At 40.2% G+C, this 23,807-nt stretch overlaps 1 protein-coding gene across 1 annotated transcript in view; it reads left to right on the top strand.

Moving 5' to 3' along the window:
• Positions 1 to 7,384: 7,384 nt before the first annotated feature.
• LOC140267586 (exostosin-1-like) overlaps positions 7,385 to 23,807 on the top strand; it is a 71,232-nt gene continuing 54,809 nt past the window's right edge. The window contains exons 1-3 of the mRNA XM_072362899.1: positions 7,385 to 7,666; positions 8,599 to 9,350; positions 9,691 to 9,761. Coding sequence (XP_072219000.1) covers positions 7,385 to 7,666; positions 8,599 to 9,350; positions 9,691 to 9,761 — 1,105 coding nt within the window. The remainder of the gene's footprint in view (positions 7,667 to 8,598; positions 9,351 to 9,690; positions 9,762 to 23,807) is intronic.

Raw genomic sequence — 23,807 nt, 5'->3', positions numbered from 1 at the left:
TTCTGGAAGTTCAGGAGCAGTGTCTTCTGTGAAAAAGCTTGAAAACTTCACCCTCAAAGAAAATTAAATACCATTGTTTTGCTTAAGGAACTAGTGTGGTTACTGCCAGTCACACATCTGACATTGCATGTGAACTATTTTATTCTCCATGAAACTTAGACAACCTGCCTTCACAGCCTTTCTGACAGCGACCGATCTCCCATAAAAACAGCCAGAACAGTCAGCTGCTTGTTACAGGCTTCTCTAATAGATGAGGGGACCAAAGGAGGAAGTGATGTGATGCTGTTATACAGCCACAAAATCCAGAAGAGGAGGTTATGAATGATGGATGAAACTCATATTGACATTGATCTAAACCAAGTTCTCTTTCTGCCAGATGGGACTCTAATTCTTGTGACTCATATCATGACCTATAGTCACAGGGTGAGGGACTTTTTTTATTTATACATTTTTAAACATTTTTAATCAATCATACACGTTTCTGCTACCTTCAAACCTTACTGTAAGCTCTTAACTCAAGTCCATTTTTCATTTACAACAAACATGTCTAACCTGTTAATCATCATCTTTAGGCTGTTTGTGAATACAAGTCGGATAAATTCAAAATAGTTTTTGGTATTTTTGGATGAAGTCTCTAATTGCTCCAGTTTGGCGTTTGTTCATGCCGGGTCCGTGTATTACGGCCAAAAACAAAATCCGGAAACAAGCCCTTTCCCGGTGAACAACAAAAAAGGAGAAACGAAAAACAGGAAAATACTCGTTTTTTATTTTCAAAATGAAAAACGGAAAACAAACAAAAACGAGCTGTTATTTGTTTTGCGACAGCATGTTTCAAGATGTATCGGAAAAAGACGAGAACATTTTTATTTTCAATATTTATTTACAGTTTGGATGTGACCCGGAAGCGTTTCCTGTCCCCACGCATTACGCGCCCACGCAGCACATCATGAAAGTTCCTCAATCGTGTTGAGGAATGGATGGCAAACGAGTTACGCTGAATGGTAGCGTTATGTCAGTGGACAATGTATGCAGAATTTTCTGTCTGTCAGTCCCTGCTCAGCAGCACCTCCTTACATTTCTCTGAGAAAAACCCCGCCGTGGCGCTCCAAACTGACTACGTAAAGCGGCGGAAATATCCCCACACGTCATTCCATGAATCCATTTTCCCCTGATAAAATCAGCAAACTCGTGCAACGCCATTGTTTTTGCATCAATGTTTCATTCAAATTAAATTCGCGCGACAGGTAAGGCAAAATTTCTTCTCTTGTGTTTTGCGGACAGCTTCCGGGTCACAACCAAAAAATTCACAGTTTACAAATAAATATTGAAAATCAAAAAAAATTCCGATACTGTGTTTTCATCTTGAAGCATCCTTTAATTTTGAAAATAAAAAAACAGTCGTTTCCCGTTTCTCCTTTTATTATTGGTCATCGGGAAATGGCTGTTTTTTAAAAACTATTTATCAAAAGGAAAATCCGTTGGCCGTCATACACGGATCATGCAGGCATCATTGTTCCCTTGATGTGACAGTTTTGCTGCTGTTTGTTGAAAAGCTCACTGCTGAAATGAAGTGCTGTTTTGCTCTAGCTGTCCTTTAGTTTGGTTTCAATTGTCATTTAGAGTAATCAGTAGTTGAGAGTCACTTTGCACGATTGTTTTAAATGACTGTTTGAAAGTAGCATCACAGTCTCAAATTCTGGACTAAAGAGTCTGAACGCAGCAGGACTACATTACAACTGCAGGAGGAGCAGCTGCATGAATATATTCTGTAGTCTTTCTGCAAGCATTGATTAACCTCCTAAAACTAATCTTCTCATTTATATTCCACATTCAGATGTTTTTTTGCTTTTTATTTTGCATTAAAATAAACATTTAATACCTCAAATTGGCCTAGATTTATCTTACAGTTTTGAGTCATTGGGATGTGTGAATATGCAAATCAGTCCCATTTATTTCTTCTGCTTCTTGGGTCTGTCACATACGAAACCCAACAGTTTCAGTCCATAATTTCAAGACTGTCATTGGTGCGCTGCACATCCAAGTTAAGATAAGATGACACGCCTTCTACTGTGTGAAAAACCCCAAAAGAACAAGGTTAAAGACATGCTAAAAATCACATAAATGGAAGAGAAATCAGAAAGTGTTGCAATGCAGAATAAAAAGGAATAATCACAAAAAAACGGTGAAATAGTAGCAGTGAAAACTGTTTTCAACAGCAATCAGCATAAGGTATCATTCTGTACATGACAGTATAAAAAGATGTTGAATGAGACATTTGGAATCATATTTGTCCAACTGAAATCTTTCTAAATCAGATTTTCTCAGTATTGGATTAACACTCAGATAATGAGGTTGAGAGTGAAATTACTCCTGCGTGTATACATTTAATTGGACCATTTTAATTGGATGCAGACTCCACAGCTCCAGGCTTTCACCTGTAAGTAACACAAGAAATCTGTTAAAAAAAAGAGGAAGAAAAAATGTGAAGCTGTGCTATAAAGTTGCCAGAGTTCAATAGTTAAACTGATAGATCAAGAAGAAAAAGCCCAACACACTTTGGTCGATATATCAGTTCCTCTCCAGGTCTTGTTTTCTGGGACAAGCACAATAATGAAGCTTATGCCTAAGATCAGTGAGACAGATCTGTTCCTTCACGTCAGCCTTCGTCCTTTGGTGTTTGGGCTTTTGATCCTTCTTCGCACATTGTCAAAATCAGCTCATTCTTAATTCTGCCATCACTATGGTCCAATGGTCTTCTTGTCTGCTTCTTTGATCCCTGGCTTTTAAAACTGTCTTCTGACCACTGCAGGCTGTGCAAAAGTCAGCCTCCCTCCAGGCTCCTTGGCATCAGCCCATCTCCACCTCTATCTGATACCCGAGGATCCTCTTCAGAATTCTATGCCACCGCTTACCGCTGCACATACATCACCAGCATCTAGACTCTGGGGGTCTTATCTTCTCCCATTCTTTTGTTCATGTCAGCTCCCCAGAGAGCTTATCTGTCCTTTCAACTGATCCCTTCTTATTGAAGCTCAATTACATGTCCTAGTCAAGTTACTGTATAATATTAGCTGTTGAGGCCCACTTCTATCAAGCTCCTGGTAAGATTCAAGTATGAGTTTCATGATTTCTAGGGCATTTTTCTGCTATTAATCAGCTGGACACAGAATAACATCAGACGAAGGTGTAAAAGTCTCACAGAGCCACTGAGGAACGAGTCATATTGAACCACTGTTGAAGGTGGATCACTCTGAACACCATGTTTTAACTGCTTAGCTGCCATAGATTAATTGATTTAAGATAAAAGGATGATACACTCTTATAAATCACTTTTAGTTATTGCAGCATACTTTTAACTGCTGCTGCTAGCGTTATTAGTGTTTTCCTGTTGTTTTATTGGTTTCACGTGTCAGGCTCCATGCAGTTAACGGTGAAGAATGTCTGGGCCTAAATTAACTGCATGGCAGACAGGACATTGAGTACAGTGTGGATGTAATCGCATAATCTAAATACAAGTAAAGCAGAATCGCATTCCTCTCCTAAACGTTGGCACAGAAGAGGTGAGAGACTTTGCTACAGCCGCACTATCCAGGATTAATAGTGAAGATGAAGAAGTGGAGGAAGTGAAGCGATGGACTGAGACTGGAAACAGATCAAAACTGACTCTCTGTACCGCTCTGTCAACACCAACAGGGCTCTTTCAGATTTCTCATCCCCTAATGGACCATGAAGCCGCGGACACAAGTGAATCCTTCAGAGTTATCACAGCACCAGTAAATTAGAGCAAAAATCAGCTCTTCTGAGAGTTTGGTGGTTTTACATCTGCTAGTGTTTTGGATAAGAATACATGAATATAAATATAAGATGTACTGTACTAGGCTTCTGGGTTAGGGGTTAGATTTGATGGGACACTTTCTTTTGTTTTTTCAAATGCTCAAATAAATCGAAACCTTTATTAATTTCCTATTTCTCAAGATATATTTTCCTGATATCCAGGGTTTCGCTCCCAGATCATGTGGAAGGTCCAGATTTGGTTGAAAAAGAAGATGCTGAGTTGAGCGAAAAGACCCGGACCTAAAATGTAAAAGCTGACTAACAGACCCAAAGGCGCAATATTCTTGCTCTGGTTTTCGCCCACACTCTGAAAACATGGATGTTAGGTTGATTATGCTTGTTTATTAGTCCAGATTTACGGTGCAAATTTTCAAAGTGCAGACTATCCATAAAATGCTGAGATGCTCTCTCTCTCTGAAGCACTGCATACCAAAACTCTTCTGCCGTGACTCGTGCATAAAAGTCTCTGTCATCAGTTAGTTATAAAGCATCGGAGGCTGGCTGGATTAATATTAATGTGCAGTGTGCAGTTTGCTGATTTCACTTTAAATTATTTGCCAGACAGGCTCCTCTTTCTGCCCGAAGGAGCCTGCTGCAACGTGAAAAGCTTCCTCAGTGACTGACAGGTCGCTCCTTTAATCTGAGACCATTTATATTCCAAAACCGCCACAGTGCATGTTTTTATTTTTGCAAACTTGCTCAACACAGATAACCTACAGTGTGGGCTCATTCTTGTCTGCTCCTGAGACTGAGTTTATATGCTTTGAATGCTACAGTTTCTCATCCTTTCAAACGTCCAATTCTTGGCAGAAATAAATCGTAGACACAAAACACAAAGTTGTCTGAAAGCTTTTTGTAAACTTCAGACACTTGAGCTGAAGCGTGGGCTGCAAAAAGTGCCACAAGATGGCGCTGTTTGATACACCATGTGTCTGTGACCGACTTTACAACAAGTGTAAACTTTCTCTCCAACTATTCCAACCCTTTTAATTCCATTTGATCTAATTGGTTCTCAACAAACAAACAGAAACGTGAAAGAGGCGCATGACAGATGGAAAGACCTGGAAAATGGGAGGCGTCGACTGATTCGATTAATTAAGATTTAAAAGTTAACAGGCTGAGTTCACAAAACTCCAAGCCATGACAAATCCCTTCAACATCATTATCCAAAGTTTAATCTCAACCTTAAGTGGATCCTGGGCTCAGGAAAAGTGGATTTGTATTGCAAATGTGACAAATGACATGTAGATCACCGACCTGCCGCCTGTAATTGAAAATGTCACTTTGCTCGCAGCTTTAGTTAATGTTCGCAGCACGCAGCGCTTTATGAAAGCACATCCTTAAATCTGATGAGAAGAAAATCGAGTCTAATTCATTTAAAACTGTGACACGCACAAGAGGCGCATCCTAAATGATAAACGATCTCATTGAATTAGATGTTACAACTTATTTAAGGCCTCGTTTGCCGAAAATTCACAAGCACGCACAATCCCAACTTTCTGAAAAAAAGAGTTTGGTTGGCAAAATGACAACAAGGGTGAAACTGTTATTTTATTTGTTCTGAAAGCTCCGGAACTGATCTGTGAATTTATTTGTCTCTTTGGACATTTCTTGTATTAATTTAATATAGAAACAAACACATATTTCCCATTAAATAAATAGAAACAGAGCCACATTTCAGACTGGGAGATGCTGAATGGAGTTCCCGTACCTTATCGGAGCCAACAGACGCCCCATGCATGCTCCGATCCCCCCAGCCTGCTGCTGTCTGTCTGGCTTATCAGCGCTGCTGCTGATGCTGCTGGATGCTGCACGGTGGCGCAGCCGGGATCCAACTGAGGATTTAAGGATGGAGACGTAAGGACAGCAGGACTGCTAGAAGCCAATGTTTGGAAAGATATGACCAGAAGAACACTAACACTCAGAATATTCATCTGATCCATTACTTCAACCCCACCGAGAGACGCTGCTGCCTGCTGCCTGTTAGAAACGACCGTGAAGTCGCTTCTAACAGGATTTTACTGTCGCGCGTCTGTTCAGATCAGGTTTGCGGCATCTTTCTAAACTTACCTGGCATAATGATATCTGCTTATTTCTTACAGTGAGCGGCAGAGCACAGGAGCGTGGATTTAAATTCCAAAGTTTGCATCTTCCCTTTGCTGGTATTGCCTGAGAAGGGGGGTGGCAGATGCTGACTGAAGATGAACGTGTCTTGTTGCACACAGTTAATTCTGGATGGATGCTGTCGATGTGATCACGGCTCATCTGGCAGACGAGTGCGAATCTAAATTCCCAAAGTGGGTATCAGCCGTACTCTCAGAGAGCTTTATGTTCTGGTGGGAATCGCGTGCACATGAGAATCACTCACCAGGTCTTTTTTGGGGAAAGTTTGTGTCTGGGACGCGGCGGATGATGACAACAACGCACGTTTTTTGGTCTCCCTACGCGCTCTGAGCTCTTTGATTTACTCCTACACGTGGCGTTAATAGGCTAACGAGATTTGTGAATGGAACTGAGATTCAGAGTGTTTGAGTTAATGGAAAATGTGTTTGCAAAGTACGGAGCCCTGCTCAGGCTGGAGGGGCGCGCAGCGGACACCTCGATCCCTTCCTGGAACCACAGGTGTTTCCTGTGAACAGGTGAGGTTTTTTTTGCTTTCTTTCAACTGAAGCAATTCAATTTAACTACTCCATCTTCAAGTGTCAGTGTTGAGTTTTCAAAAGGTATCCCAATCGAAACTGCCTTCAGAAAGGGTATTATGAAAGATGATGTAAACTAGAAAAAGTTTTTTTAACACAAAATGCTACACAATATTCGAGACAAAAAAATGATTGGCATAGTGAAAGTGAGCCAGATTAAGATTGATATCTAGGAAAGCGTACAGCAGAGGAAATAATTACAAGGTTGAAGGAAAGTTCTGTGCTTGTGTGTTCATGCAGCTCACAGTAATCCTTTCAGACTTTGGCAATATATTAAAATTAAAGTTCAATAATGGTACACGGGGGTCGGCAAATAGTCAGCTTTGATGGAACTGTGGGTTTCTTCACTTTTCCTTTCACTATCAGAACACTGCTCAATATGGATGCTCATCATTGTATCATAAACGTTAAACTTAGAACTGATCAAGTGTTTGCTACCACTGTGCACATGGACTTTTATTATAAATCAATTTATCAGAAATGTTTTATTAGTAAATGATGGCTTTAAATATTTCTCTTTCTTTGTTTTTTTCTTTCAGTGACCCTAAATCCCAAAATGTCGACCTGTGGATAGAGAGCCGACCTGTGCGTGCCTCCCTGTGAACCCTCTCCTCATCATTTTCTTGTCCCTCGTTGTCTCCTTTTTCTTCCTTACTTTCCCCTCTTTTACTTTGAGCCCCCACTCTACTACCCACCTTCCAGATCTGTACCATTTCTCTCCTCCTCCATATCCGTCTGCATCTCATAACTTCTCCTTCTACTCTTATTTTGATATCTTCATCCTCTACCCCCCCCCCCCCCCCCCCTCCAGAGACCCACCACCTCCTCCTTTTCCACCCCCCACAGCACACATGCAGGCCAAGAAGCGGTACCTGCTTGTGTCTGTGGGGGCCGGTCTTCTCTTCCTCATCTACCTGTGGGGTCTGCAAATTGGGGAGTTTCAGCAGCAGCCGTACCAGTATCCACAGTTTCCTCAGTATCACCAGTACCACCAACAGGAATACCAGTATCATCAGAAGCAGGCCGTGTACCAGCCCCAGCCTCTGCCACAGAGACACCCATCCAGGCCACCCAGACACTGGCCGGAGTTGACTGAGCTGCTTGAGCCATATCTGGAGGGAGGAGAGCAGGAGGTAGACTGGATTGAGTTTATAGTCAAACTAGAGAAAAAGGAAACAGGGATGTCTGTGTGAAAGGGGCATTCAGAGCAGTGATCAGAGTAATAAAGTGTTAAGATTGTGAAAAATAGACCTTTAAAAGCAAGGGCATGCAGTGGATTCTCCTTGTTAAACATGAAAAAGTAGGTGCACATCTGAAGAATTGGAAAGAAAAATAAAAGATGAGGGGGGGTGTAAAAAAGACTAATAATTATTAGTCAATTATTAATCATTATTAGACATATCTCTTGTCTGAATACTATTCAAAGACAGTCTGAAAAGGGACACTTTCATTACACTTCAAATGTATTCTTACAGAAATGGCCCAATGTTAGAGACCAGGTGGTTACAAAATTATTAATTAGCAAGCCGGCGCCCTCTGAGTAATCCTTAGTTTTGAGGTTTGACATGTTGAGGCACTGCGCAGTATTAACAACAGCAAACAATAAATGAGAGGTACGTAAACTTTGGAAATATCCTGTTTTTCTTTAGAGAAGAAGTACAGTTTACGCACTTTAATGCTAAAAAACACATTGTTTTTTTAGCTTCTTGGCTTTATTAGAGCAAAGTTCACATGTCATGATTTACGGTGTTGTCAGATTGTTGCATTGTTCAAACCACACAATGTGTTTCTCATGTCTACAGAAGTTTTAAATGGGTAAATACTACATGGCTGATCTGCAGCTCACACTGCTCCAAACCCTTTTTACAGCACACATGATACACTTAGCTCCCTAATGAATTCAGTCCTTTTTGTTCATCTGGTTGTTAAAAAATAAATAAGATAGTTCATGGGCTTTATAACACAAATGTATTCATTAGAAATCTTGTAAAGCCACAGCCTTGTAAAGCATGTTTTTAATAGGTGAAAGTTTTGATTTTAACCGTGTGTGTCTGTTTTCATACAGGAGGACAGCCCTCAGCTCCATCACCAGCACACATCCCCGCGTGAACGCCGGGCAATTCGTGACAACATCTACAAGTACAAGCGCTGCCGCATGGAAACCTGCTTCGACTTTGCTCGGTGCCAGTCGGGCTTCAGGGTTTACGTCTACCCTCCACAGAGAGGGGACGAAATATCAGAGACCTACCAGAAGATCCTGTCCTCAATTGAGGAGTCCCGCTTCCATACCAAGGACCCTTCGCGGGCCTGTCTGTTCATTCTGACTGTGGACACGTTAGACAGGGACCAGCTCTCAGCTCAGTACGTCCAGAATGTCAGATCCCGCATTCACAGCCTGCCAATGTGGAATGATGGCAGAAACCACCTCATATTCAACCTTTACTCTGGAACCTGGCCAGACTACACAGAGGATCTGGGATTTGAGGTGGGCCAGGCCATGCTGGCTAAGGCCAGTGCAGATGTGGTCAACTTCCGACCTAACTTTGATATTTCCATCCCTCTGTTCTCCAAGGATCACCCGCTTAAGGGAGGGGGCACAGGTTATTTGACATTAAACGATGCGCCACCTTCCAGGAAGTACCTGCTAGTTTTTAAAGGAAAGCGGTACCTAACTGGCATTGGTTCAGAGACAAGGAATGCTCTGTATCACATCCACAATGGGGAAGATGTTATTCTGCTGACCACATGTAAACATGGAAAAGACTGGGAGAAACACAAGGACTCTCGCTGTGACAGAGACAATGAAGACTACACAAAGTAAGAAACGCTTTATTTCGATCTCTTTTTCTCCCTTCTTGCTGCCTCTGGTTTTAATTTGTAACACACATCTGGGCTCTTGAATCTGAATCAAGGTGACTGTTTAGTCTCAATGTTTGCCATTCTCACTTAGTGTCCTGCTTTAAGGAGCTCTCAACTTTTCATTTTTGATATTTGATATGTTAATTCAGCTCATCTTGTGTCTGCAAACAGAGCAGCATTTTAGACAGACATTAGCACTTAGGCACTTCTCTCATTACTGGCACTTACTTGCTGTTTAAAATGCAGCGTGTTTGTGAGTCCTTACATCTCCTCAAGTGCTTGATGTGTTTATGCACAGGTGTGTGCTTGTTAACGCTGTCAATCTCTACAAATTTGGTTTACTGGCTGAAAAACCTCCTTCTTCAGAAGGTCAGGGACTGTGGCGCTGTGTATGAAGCTACTCTGCTTTGAGTAAGACAGGTTAGATGCTTTCATGTAGAGATTTCCCAATTGTCAGGGGATTTAAACTTCACTGTTATTCTGCCTCTTGAGAGAAAATGCAACCCCAAAGTGCAGTTATTTGTGCCGTTTTGTGTGAAGTGTTTGTGTGCGTGGAGATTTGGCAGCAGGAGAGTGGCAAGCCATTGACTGTTAAAAGACAGAAAGTTTAGTCAGCTCAGCAGTTGGTCGTGACAAAAGCGAGTTGAAAGAAGCAAAAGTGTTGTGTTGTGTGTGCAGAGTGAGAGATGCTCAACTTCTCTTGCTTTTTTTTTACTGGACATCTATTAGTTGCATACTTTAAAACTGCTTAAGCCTGAATACAAACCACAGTGGATCCAGAAACCTGCAAAGAGTTGCCAAAAATTTTACAGTACACTTCAACAGTGCAAACATTGAGCCTGTTGTGCAGTTTTCAGTGTTTCGGCTCCATTCTAGCAAATCTAAATTGAGCAGTGGTTTCATCTCCCAGTGGACCCAAACATACAAACAGGGAAACAAAATGCGTTTTAGTTGAATGCTGATGAAAGACTGTCATGTTTGATTTATTGAAGAGCAGAAGCATAAAGCAGAAACGAGCAGCAGGGTTGCTGTTCAGGCCTGTTGATGCATCACTTGAAAATGGAGTTTCTGCAGCCCAGTATCCAAGAAAGCACATTCCCTTTACTACTAAATTGCAACAGAAATTTCATTCTGAAGTAAAAGGTTATTTTACCATCATGTCGCAAGATGTTGATAAGAACTCTTATCACACATCAACTAAAGCTGAGACACCGAACATATCGGTAAAAAGTTCTCTGACAACTTGGCAGGATAGTTTCCAGCTGTTTGCTCAGGTGTTGAAACTGAAATGATATTGATATGCGTATTTACACAAAGGCATTCAATCGTAGGCAAATGTGATCTCCACTTTGACATAGTCTTAAAGCATTTAACCTTTTATGTAAAATGTCATGAATATGAAAATGTACTAACTGTGTTCTGCCAACAAGAAGCTTCCAGGACTTTGTGTTGAGAGCTATTGTATGCAGAGATGTAAATGTTAAAGCTGCACTTACTGCTGCAATGTGCATGCACAGGCACTTTGTAGCAATCAAGGCTAAACTTTTGCCAATATCAGCACTGCACTGATGTGATGCTATCACATCACATGAGTGACAAGAAGTTGGTAAGGAAACAAACTAATAAGAGAAAGATCTTGAGGTTTTATTTCTGCCAAAGATACATTTTTATTCCATCTGGAAATCTCACAAAAAAATGGGCTGAATTTGTACATATGTAATAGTCTTCAAATAGTTAGTAGAAATAAGTCAAGCTTGTAGTTTGCAACACAGAATTAGGCCACTGTGAACTGAGATGAATACTGTCGATTTATGCTCATCCAACCATGATAACTTACAAAGAAAAGTTATTTGATTAGAAGATCCTTTTGGCGGCAGGATCGCGCCTCTATGATTCAGTTTTGTTTTATCTGGATTTCTGGATCTGGAGAGTTTGGAGTCCTTGGATTCTGTATTGCATTTATTGAGCTGTTAATCATGTTGCCAGGCTGTGGCTGCTTGGTATGCGTTGATCACAGCAGAATATCGACTGTTTCTACTGTATTAAATTTTATGACAAGCTCCTTGTGTGGACACTTGCAGGAGTAATTGAAACTGCTTTGTATGAGTTCAAAATTCTCCTTTATAGTGCATGCATTTGTTTCCATAAACTTCTGAGGAAAAATAACATTTCTTTTGCATTTAACAGCTCCTGTGTAGGAAAACAGTTACAGCATGGAGTGGCTATTTAACTGGGCCATCATCCTTGTCTCAGTATACGTACTCAAGAGAAACATTTAGTTATTGACTGACGTACGTCTAACACCATCACGCCTGGACTGTGTGAGAAAACATTTAACACATTCTGCCACCTCTGTCTTTCTCTGTGGGTGATCATTGCACATGTAGGTAGAGCTGAATTCATGGCACAGACGTGGTCTTTAAGTTACTTGAATGGTGATTCTGTCAGATTAGAGCAGAGCGACAGTCTGGAAATGCTTTAAGTGACCAGGAGTTGATACAAAGTCTTAATGGGCTGATTTTCAATCCCAATTTCTGATGCCATCTGAAAAAAGAAATAGGAATAATTTGTGAATGAGAGCAGCTTTTTTGGGAATTCAACTGTATTAATATACACTGATACTTTAGCATTTATACAAAAGATGGAACGTTGGATCTACTTGAGTGTATATATGCAGGAGTAATATGACCCCCAACTGCATTATCTGCCCAGTTTTGAGGCTTGATTTCAGTTGGACCAACATTTTTACATGCATTTTATAAGTCCTGCTTTGTACAGACTAAGGCAATGATTTATTTTCTAATGTTGGGCCTTTATTTGTATATACAGTCGGCTGTTAAAAACCTGCAGATGCTGTTTCATTTAAAATGTAATGTGCTGCATTACAAAGCCGACACGGCAGAAGAAAAATCTCCGTGTCCAACTGCTAATCGACTGCAGTCTGTTTCTGAAAATAATCAGAGGCACACATTTAAATTTCTTACAGACTATCGTCGACACTTTATTAGCTGCAGCTCACATGCTGTGAACAGACATTTCCACAATCGAGACAAATTTCTGTATTTACTATGCAAGATGAATATAAGAATAATAACAGTCTATGTGACCACCTTTTCCCCGGAAAGCTTTTCATTTGTATCTGAGCAGTTTTCTGTTAAGGTTGCTGCTTTTAATAAATCTGGATATAAAAAAGCAAAAGCAAGCACACAGAAAATGCCTTTAACTTCAAACTGTCTGTATATTAACAGGATGTTGGAGTGCATCAAAATGGTCTTAATAATAGATGTTGTTGTTTAAACTTGTGTTTTATACGAAGCTTTTACAGGGAAGAAAATCAAAAACAACACGTTATGTGTTATACGTAGGTATTAGAATAATCAAATCCAATGGGAGCTACTTGCTGAATGAATCACACAGGCTGATGAATGATGTAGTCCTTTTAATGAACAGAAAAGTGCTTAAGAGGCTGCTTCACTAATTAAACAGTGCATTAATTCTTTCTCCGTCTCAGTCTTACTGGTACTCGCCTGATTATTAAATTCCAAATGTTTAGCTCTCACCAGCTCATTTATATGTTTCCTATCGTTCCAAACGATCGGCTTACTTAACTTTAAAAATTGAAGCCGCCAATTAATTTTGAACAGCATTAATGCAAGCAGGAAACCACATCACAATACACAGAAAACTCAACATCTCAGAAAACACTACAACAAAGCACAACACATGATAATATCTCAGAAATCTACAAACTTTCCTGATGAAAGACCACAAATCAGAAAACATAACTTTTTCAAAACACAACAAATAACAGGAGAGAGAACAAAACGTGTCACAAAACACAAAAGAGCATAAAGCACAGCAACAAAAAGAGGACAAAATGTTGCTTTGCTGTGTTTTTTGATGTCCCGTGTTGAAGAACTCCGAGGGTTGATAGATAATCTGCATAAATTTGTGGTTTCGAACAGTTCACTGCTTTGGTACTTGACAGTCTTCCATAGTCTTGTAAACCACTATATATAGTAATTCAATGAGGTCTTTACCAGAGAAGGTACCTACCTGTGTGTGCTGTAATACACGTGGTACTGTTTGGTGTTGCAGCAGCCGGTTCATGCATGTTAGTGCAATAAAATTCCTTCATCAAAGAGAATCGACTGGATTTGTGGGCTGGTTGGAAAACTCCAACGCAGGTTTCACTTTGAGTTTGTTTTAAACTAATATTCTGCTGCTCTAGTTCTATACTCAGTGGCTTTTGACAAGTGACTATTGCGCCTTTTTGAGTTTTCTTTTGTGCATCACTTGGTACATTACAGACAAACACTGCTAGGAGCTTATTCTGTTTTGTTTAATGGTGACAATTTGCTAAAATGTAAATGCAGATCAGCCACAGTAAATTTGATTTTCTACGTACTATGGATACCCCAATCCTAACCCTTGTATGAAATACTGATGTTTTTACAGTTATTCAACAGTAGGCTCATAGATATTTGCATTATCAATAGGTATAGCCATCAGAGTAGCGGTTGGGTTGAAAGTGCCATGCATCATATAGACAAGCAGTGAGTAAAGATGAGTCATAATTCTGTCTCCTCAAGGATAAAAGCCACACGCTGGACTTCTTCTACTTGCAAAACAAACACAGCCTCACAATCTTTTGAATCGCGAGGTGACTGAGAGATCCCTCCTGCTTGTCTGCTGCTGCCTGCTCTGGTGTTTTACACACAGCACATCGATACAGACATCACCCAGTGAAGTTGAGGGGGGGGGGGGGGGGGGGGGGATCTTACACAGCGAAGCTCCCTGATGAGAACAGAAACCGACAGGGATCTTGGAGCCTCGGGGCGGTCGATAATTGCCCTCCAATTGAATTAAGCTGTGAATGAAGGGGATAGATAGAGATCTCACCTCCCTCTGAGCGGCGCCGGCTTGAACTCAAGCTGTTTTACTGTACATAGATAACAGCCGCCTGAACCAATTAGAGCCTCGCTGTACCAAAGTGACTCCCCAAAGACAGTTTGACAACAGAGGCTGAAGGCTTAACTTACGAAGAGGCAGAAAAATGTTTAATTCAAATAGCTGTGGAGTCTTTCATGATAACTTTCATGAACAAAAATGGAGGAGCAAAGATGTAGTGGAGGGTGGTCAGAAGGGATGAGAGGTGTCCTGCTGTCTGTCTGTTCAGCAGCTCCATAAGGTCTGGAGCTTACTTCTCTGCTGATCGACTTCCTTTCGTCTTTGGTCTATAAATGATCTAACAGTTATTTTAGCCTGATCCTTCTATTTTGTAACATTTTCTCTATGTTGAATTGCAGAAACAGATGGTAGTAAAATGTCACAAGAAATTAGATGAGGAAAGCTGGTATGTTTTACATCCTAATTTCAATAGTGCAAAGACTTGAGTGTTTTTTATTATTTATTTAAAAGGAAAATAGCAGAGTGAGCTGTTCATTTAGTTTGTTTTTATTGTTTGTTTTACCTACTGATGGAGTAAATACTGAGAAAGATGCTGCTGTTAAATGGTGTTAATTAATCAGCGAAGTACTGACACAGTGCCATTTTGATTTGAAGACTTGTTAGCAGATGTATGCATTATTTCTTTTAACCTGTTTTGCACTGTGAATCACATCGTCGTTGAACTGTGCAAAGTGAATGACTTTGAATCTCTTATTCAGAAAAAACAAAAAACTTAGAAACACCAACCTCTTGCATCATCAGCAACATACAGAGACACTCAGTGGGTCTAAATGATGAGATTAACTCGATTATAACTATAGTTGGGTTATGCTCCTTATCTGAGCAAGGGGAATTATCCTTGGATATATGGCGGTGAATGAATCGAATCACTGGCACAAAGCATGGCGCTGTGCCCATTTCAGTTATCGCCAATAGAGTCACTTCCGGTTGACGTCTTCACCACCAACAACAACAACAAAAGATGGCGAACAAAGAGCAAGATGAAGCTACGTCCCTCTACATTTGTGATGAGCTGGTTATGGCACAGACGCGATGCGCATTCTCCATCGCGTTATTTGTTTCTTTCTGACGCCGGCGACAACAACAGTAATATCGTCTCCTTCAACTTCCGGGTGACGATCGCGGGAAAAAACTCGAGCATGCGCAGAACGCTCGATTCGATCCACTGTCTCCTATCGTACTGGGGTATGACATATATCGCCATATATCCAAGGATAATTACCCTTGCTCAGATTAGGAGCATAACCCAACTATAGCTATAATCGAGTTAATCTCATCATGTAGACCCACTGACTGACTGTTTGTAGTACATTATTCTGTTGAAGCTTGTTTTTATTATCTGACATAGTTTTTGCTCAAGTTTTCAGGTTTTACTGTGTCAGCATTATGCAAAACAACTGCTGTTTGATTCCAACTAACACACCATGTAGATTTAGTGCAATTCTATTTCTTATACAGTATATCATATATATAAATATTTCTTATATCAGTTTTTAAGAATTAAAGCTTCATGTTATGAAAATAACGTTTAATCAAGTATGATTATTGTCACATCAATGTATAGGATTCGTTCGCTTAGCTGAGCAGCCAATCAGGGTGATTTCTGTCACTACCAGACCTGATGGTGTCTAAAATAGGAGAAGGTGCCTTAAACGCTGATAAGACGAGACAAGAGAGACAGACTTTTGTTGTAATCCCCCACAGTTTGCTTGGTGTATAATAGCCCAAAGAGCTAATGGAGGTCTGTGGAGGATGTAATGAACTGGCTGCTTTAATGCAGCATTAGTGATGTAGGAAAGTGGAACATTTGTGTATCTTGACCTGCTGAAGTTTATCACCGCTGCTTGTTTGTGCTGCTCTTAGCAGTATGATGCACACATCCAACGATGAAAAATGGTGTTGGATAGATATTTTACACCCAGTGATCACATGAGGCTCTGTCATTATGCAACAACTGTGTTTCCATCACAAATTGTTTCATGAAAAGCGAGCAGAGACACTAAATGAATTAGTTATAATGTGCTCTCTCTGTTCAGTGTGTTTAATTTGATGCGTCTCAGTGTGCATAAAAACACGCACAGCTGCTGTCACATCTGTGAATGTTTGGCAGCTGCACAATCTAATATGTATGATGGGAGAAAAACGTCTCTCTGTATTAATTTGAATGTCACTTGTGGTCATGTTGGTGGCCTTAGCTTTCAATGTGTAGTAGAATAAGTGAAGTTATTTTTTTTCTTGCCTTGTAAGATGTTCTTTGAAAGCCCATCAAATGTCTTTGCCCCCTTTTTGCTCACTTTCCGTCTTCCTGTTCTCAAATTCATCTGCCTAATTATTCTCCTCATCTTCTCTTCCCTCTTGCATCCCCTTCTATTCTGTCCCTTAGCTTCCTATCTGTCTTCATCCTCACTCCACTGCACCTCTGTCTCTCTTTCTTCTGCTCTTGCGGTCTCGCTCTCTGAGCTGAACCAAACAGTGGAAAAAGTTTTACAGCTGTTCTTTCTCAGATTATCTTTAATGCAAATTATGATGAAGAGTACCCCGAGCACTAATAAGAGACTGCTCTTTTCAGAGATGAGTGGAGACAAATTCTGGACTTCTAAGACACAAAGGAGACTAAACCAGCCTGTTTTTGATAATGCACATCAGCTGAGGCTGAAAAAGTAGCAAAAAAGTGGGATGACATTATACTTTTGAAAAAAGCAATCACAATGGTATCACATCCTGATGCATCTGTGGCGTATTTTGTTGTTCATTGTGTCCTTATGGGGCTCCAAATGCATAAATTAAATATTAGTCTGCAGTGCTAAACTTTTACATTTAATCATTTAGCACACACTTTTATTCAAAGCTCGAAGGCAGAGAGGGACAGCCCTGCTCTGACAGCCCTTGGTAGCTCATTGTATCACTGTGAAACCACAAATAAAAACTGTAGCAGGAACATCACAGTCGAGAAGGTGCAGAGGCATATGTGATTGAGTTTAGATAGCTGGATGGAGACCGTAGCTTCCCCTACTGGCAGAGAGAGTAATTACATTGACACGTGTCTGGTCTACACTCGTGGTAATCCCAGTTGGTTTTCTGAAACTTTTCTTGAATGCTTTTTCCATCATGGGTTCCTCCTCACTCCTTTTTGCTACAGCATATTCTGCCTCTGATGCTGCAGTTTCTCACTATGACACCTCAGGCTAAAAATTCGTCGCTGGCTGACATAAGAAGAATGACTTTAGGTGCCCAGCTTGTGAACACCTTCTCAGACACCAGATTGACAACTCTGGTCCTCAACAAAAAAGGCTAACTCTTTTCCAGGGCATCAGATAATGATGTTTTGTCAAAGCCGCTGGTGTCTTTGAGTAGATGTTTGGCTTTGGTATACCGACGCACCATTAGACAAACAAAGACCTTATTGAGTGGTAGGGGGAGAAGTGCAAAAAAGTCACAATATCCACAAACCACACTTTTCACTTCTTTGTTTTCAGTTGTCTGCCGCCTGTGTATACACAGGACGGATGATTGAAATGGCTTGTATATAAATTGTATGCAAATGCAAACTGTTAATTGGTGCTTTGTAAATATAAAACGAATTGAGCTAAATTGAATTTATTCAGTGTTTAATTTTTGGTTTCACCGGCTGTTTGGCTAGGTTTTAGACTTGATATTTGCTTGCTGAAATTAAACCAAACAAGCTGTTGGAAAAATGTAAGCTATATTTAGCTGTGGTCAGATTTAAAATGATCCTCTTTATCAAATCCTGCATGTCGGATACACACTGTTTCACTTAGAGCATTGAAAACTGACCCTGAAGGCTGTCTTCTGCTTTGATTTGTGACGCCAGCATTACTGACAAAGAATATGATGTCTAAGTGAGAATGGGTTCAGGGAGCGTCCGGTGGGATTAAGCTGACACTGATAGGCTTAATCAGCGTTGTGTGATCTTCTTTGGAAAAAGCATGATTGTGAGTCCTGCCCTGCATCTATAACACCTGAATGCAGCAGCGTTAGAAGTTATACTAAACCAAAAATGATACACTTTTATGTAAAGAGAAAGATTGGTTGTTTTACTGGCACAGTTTGCCATTGTACACTGACATCTCTTGGGTTGTTTCTTTTATAAGTTCTTCTCCTCCCACGTTCCGCCTGGCTTGCATATGTAATGATCACCTCTGGTGAACAAATAGAAAAATAAGGAATGCATTGAAATTTTTTTTTTTTTCAAACAGGATCTTTACAAGCTTCTAAGGGGCCTTTAAAAGTGTGCTGATTTGGTAGACAGCAGCTGAACTCATCAATGCTCTGAAGGTTTTTGCCAAGGCTGGTTGGAGGGTAAAAGAAGCTCTATCGATCAGCTTTGACTTCACCACTGTGACCAATCAGCAGATGAATAGAGGTTAATGGGTCTCCCTACCGTGTGAAACCTAAACATAGATTGGCATTTTGTGCGACGGGGCCTTGGCATTTATTTTAGCTGGCTCTGTGTCGCTCTTAACGGGAAAACGAAGTTAATGTAGCAAAGGCCAAGTGATCACTGTGAGGATCTTAAATTGGCTCACTGTGTTCAAACATTTGTCAGATTGATCAAATTAACTTTTTGTCACAGCTCTGACAATGGCACAGAATAAATTGACGGATAGATTCAGTGTTTCGCATTTAAAATGGTAGCTAACATTTAACCCGCCAAACCTTTTTACATCTGCTTACAAATGTCAATTCTTTGAGTGGAAGGCTTGCTTTAATTCATCTCATGTGTTCAGTTCACGTATGATATGTAATATAATGGTGGAGAAGGACAAAGTGAATTAAGATGATGTATAAAATGACAATTTGCAACTGAAGCAATGAACCATTGAACCAAAATTGGGATTTTTTAAAAACCTTTTTCGTTGAGTTTTCAGTAGAAATAAATCTACTTAATGCAAAAAATGCAGTAAGATCGAAGTTGGAGACTTCTCAGGAATGACCTGATGTTAATTTGTCAGAAGGCTGATTATTCATGTGAGCCCTCAATGATCCACTAAATGAGAAAGCTTTTGATAACTAAGTAAAAACAATAGACTGCACTCAGGATATGTCTATACCAGCTTTCAGTATCCCCTCCTGGAACATTGCTCCACAGACTATCTGTATTGCTTAGAAAAAAAGCAAACATTGCCACTAGAAATAGTCATTTTCATGTTAACTGCGGTTAATGTGTTCATATCACCTTGTTCTGCACAGGCTTTATTGTACAAATTTATCAGTATGATAAGATACAATATAATCTATTACTTAATCAAAGTCAACAGATTGTAAATTACGAACAATACGTCCTTACATCTCTTGTAACTTAGCTTTACTTTTTTTTAAATATACCACTTCTCATTTCATCAGTTTGACAGCAACAACACACAGTGGAAGAGCAACCTCTTTGTCTGAGATAAAACTGAGATTCTGTCTGTCTTAAGAAAGGATGTAATTTTCTGAAGTATTTCACAAGAAGTGTTCGTGTCCCTTTCACTCAGCCACACATCACTTAGATGTGTACAATAAGACTGGAGTGCAATTTGACTGCGTTTTTTTTCCCCTTCTTTTTCTCCAATTCGTATTTTTTTGCTGCCATTTGCTGCCTTCCTTCCATCATATCTGTCTCCCTGTGCATTAGTTTGGTGGTTGCTGATGAACAGTTCGGTCAAAATAAAGGTGTGCAGGAGCTCGTCAGGATGTTTGCCATCCATCCTCACCGAGAGAGGGTGAACAGAATTAAAGGGAAAGAAGAATAGTGAACACGCTGCATGGCTGGATGGATTGCTGTAGAAATTCATTATATTACACCTACATAACTCAAGATAAAAGGGAGGTTTATCAAAGAGAAACTAGGAAGTGTTGCTCCTGTCTGACTTTTCATTTGCTGCATTGTCTGAGCTGAAACAAGTGGTCTAATAAGTAGTAATATATCAGTTTTCTTTCTTACATGAACTTACAGGAACTGCAGGGGTGCATCTTTTTAATTTTATCACAACAAAGAAAACTGAGACATGGGTATTAATAACATTACATTTGATTATCTCATATATTAGACAAGTACTGTAGTTAGGCAGTTGCTGACATATATTGAATGTATGATTCTTCCATCTTTTTAATCCAGTTGTTTTTGTTGAAGATATCTAAGGAGTCTTTGTCGAGTTGCTTAGTCATGCAATTAGGAGCCACTCATGTTAAGTACAGTGCAAATGGCGAAGGTCAGACGCTTCATTTAATGTTCACATCAAACATAAGAGTGATTCTTGATGGCAGACAGGTCGCTCAGGTTACATAAACAAAATATCACATTACAGACTTAAAAATGCTGTCTGGTCTGATGAATGTGGAGTCCAGCTGAGGCTGCAGATGATGGGTCAGAATTTGAGTTGAGTAAGCTCGGAGCCAACCTGCCTCATGTCATCAGTCCAGGCTGCTGCTGGTGATGCTATAAAGTGTCTGGAATATTGTCTTGACACATTTTGGGCACCTTAGTACTAATCAATCAAAGTTTTGGAAACTCAACCTGCGGAAACAAGAATGTTCCCATGGAGACAGTTCACCGCCTTGTCGTGGCTATCTCCCACGTGATCTTATAGCATGTCACAAAGCAAAAGTCTTTTTTCATTGACGTAAGACTTCTGAATCCAGTAGAAGTCCTTTGGGATGTTGTTAGACAGATAGGCAGTATGACTGTGCAGCTAACAAACCGACATGTGTTGTGATACAATCACGTCAACGTCAATCAGACTTCCCATTGAAACAATGATATGATGAATTGAGGCTGTTAAGAGCAAAAAGGAGGGCAAAACCAGGTTTAGTTATGGAAGGGCTCCAGATGTGTTCACCAAAAGATTTCCAACAGATGCTAGAAGAAATGGTAAAAGTTTGGTTAGGGTTACTGTCAAAAACAGGTACGACAAGAGTATTACTACTTTGGGTTCATAAAGCAAAGGCAAAACTTATTGACTAAGTGTTGGACAAGATGGCAGCTAAGAGAAGAGTGTAGGAGCCATATATTGTTTTGCTCATCATTATTCGGGGTTTGATTTGTTTGGTCTGGTTGCCACGGTGAGATGTGGGGTTTTGGGTCACATGGGCACCATAGATGACAGCCGTAGGTTATAATAGGTGCTGAATCACCTGCACTAGGGCAGGTGAGAGGCGAGTTAGGTAGCTGTAATTTTTGTTGACTGCTTTTTGTGTAGTTTGATTGCTTTGAATCATACGCAAACAGTTGATACATACGCAAACACGTTCTCCATCCTATGTGCTCGTGTAACCGGAAAGCCACCAGTAACTTTTTGTGTTTCTTATTAAATATGTTGAAACTTTCCTGGACTCACCGTGCTTCTCTGAGCATCAGCGTGTCGTACAAATATACACGACCTATTCTCAGCCTCTCAAACGACTTTAGAGGGATTGGAAAGTTGCAATAAAGAGACTCGACATTGACAGCTTGGACAAAAGGGAACTAACTCCTACTAGATGTCAAAGTCATGGTTGTACTAGCTGGGAGGTGCACATTTTGACATGTAATTAATAGCGTTATTAGGGACCGGGACTGTTTTTTTATTCAAGCCAAGCATGCAGAAAATGGAAAGCACATTGTTTTCTTTTGATCTGTGGGGAGTTGATCAAAGCCGAGGAACTGACAGACTGTCTGACTTGATTACTGCGAGTTGTGTTTCATGTGTTGTGGTTAAATGTGGTGAACAACTCAGACAACTCCAGTTAGGGTGTTAATGGCCATGAGTTTGATTTAATTTCCACTCCCCCCAGGACCAAGAACCAAGACCCAATCTAGGCAAGGCAAACCAATTTAAGGTAAAAAGAAAAGAATCTACAAGTTAATAAAATATCTGTTAAGAAATGTGTGTGTGTGTAAGATATTGAACAGAGAGGTCAAAGTGTGGATTTCATTTTCATTACCTCATACACTAGTTTCTACCCCAGTTTGTACTATTAGCTATCATCAGCCTGACAGACACTGATTAAACTCTTTAAATTGTTAGTGCAGCCACCAAGAGTTGAGATACTCCTATGTAAACAATGAGTGAAGCTTTGAGAAAAAAAGTCCTCTAGGGAAGAGGCAAAACTTCTGGACTGACCTCTGTAAAGGATGACATCAGAATTCATTTCAGGGATCATATAAAAATCATTATTTTTCTCAAATTTACCGCCATGGCTATTTTTAGTGTCATTTTCTTCCTGAAAATGAAGAAGAGCATGAACAATTTCTCTTATGACACGTCAAGGAGCAAGGAGGCTTTACAGACAGCATTCTGTTAGGAATGAAACAGCCGCAAATGAATAATGAAATAAATTCTAAAACATTTGACGTTTAACCCAGACAAGCATATTTAAGTGTACTTTTGTTTATTTCTTCAATTGAACCTTTCAAAACACATAGGGCTAAAGAACAAGGAATCCTGCTTAGGATTTAATGGTAAAAATGGTATAAACTGATGTAATAGAAACTAATTCCAACATATTGTAGTATTAGTACCATTATTAGATGCATCTCAAAGTCAAGGATGCCTCAGTTAGGGGGTGGCTGTGGCTTAGATTGGGTCGTCCAATAACCGGAAGGTTGGCGGTTTGATTCCCACTTGCGCCACTCAAACATTGGTGAGTACAGCTGACAGCTGGAGGGGTGGCAGTCCACCTCCTTGCCACGGCCGAGGTGCCCTTGAGCAAGGCATCATTGGCTGCTCACCCCTCCAGTGTATGGCATCTGTCTGCATGAGTGTGTGACCCTGTGTGTGTTCAACAGGTGCCAACCTGGATGGGCTAAAAGCAGAGGAGAAATTTTGTGTTTTTCCCTGTACATAACAATAAAATCTTGATCTTAGTTGTATGTTGGGACCTTCCAAGTCTCAGATTAGGCTTGCAAGGAGTCCTTCTTTGCATTTGGGAAAACACACAATGGAACAGTCCTAACAAATGGGTTACAGCTGACACACAACAACTAAGTTGTCAGGTTTGTCAATAGCTTGTATCTGTTGGATAACCTCAAAGTTATTTAAACTGCCTGAACTTTGCAATTCCTTGACACATTATGATGCTGACAACTTTGAAAGATAAAGAAAAGTGTACGCATTGTGCCAACCTCTGTCCATCTCACGCAGAATTGTGGGAGCTTTGAGATCAGGGTGGATACTCAGAAGTGTGCTTAAAATTTCACTGAACAAAGGACTAAGCCATTTAAAGGCTGTTTGACGTCAGACGTGGCACCCTAGAAACGTAACCATTCATAACTTTGAGAGGCACATTGTTCCTATCCTTGATGTTTTTAGTATGTCAGTCATATTTAGATTATTACAGTATAACCTTATACTTACTGGAATTATATAGGTGGTTGTTGTTTGTCTGTTTGTCTGCACTGCAGGTGTTCTCCTGATTATATAAGTGTTGTTGTCCTAAGCAAAGGGAGATCAAACATTGTATTTC

The sequence above is a fragment of the Leuresthes tenuis genome, unplaced genomic scaffold (genome assembly GCF_036924035.1).
Source record: "Leuresthes tenuis unplaced genomic scaffold, fLeuTen1.0.hap1 SCAF_13, whole genome shotgun sequence".
Taxonomy (NCBI): Eukaryota; Metazoa; Chordata; class Actinopteri; order Atheriniformes; family Atherinopsidae; genus Leuresthes; species Leuresthes tenuis.
This window is presented reverse-complemented; position numbering and strand designations above follow the sequence as displayed.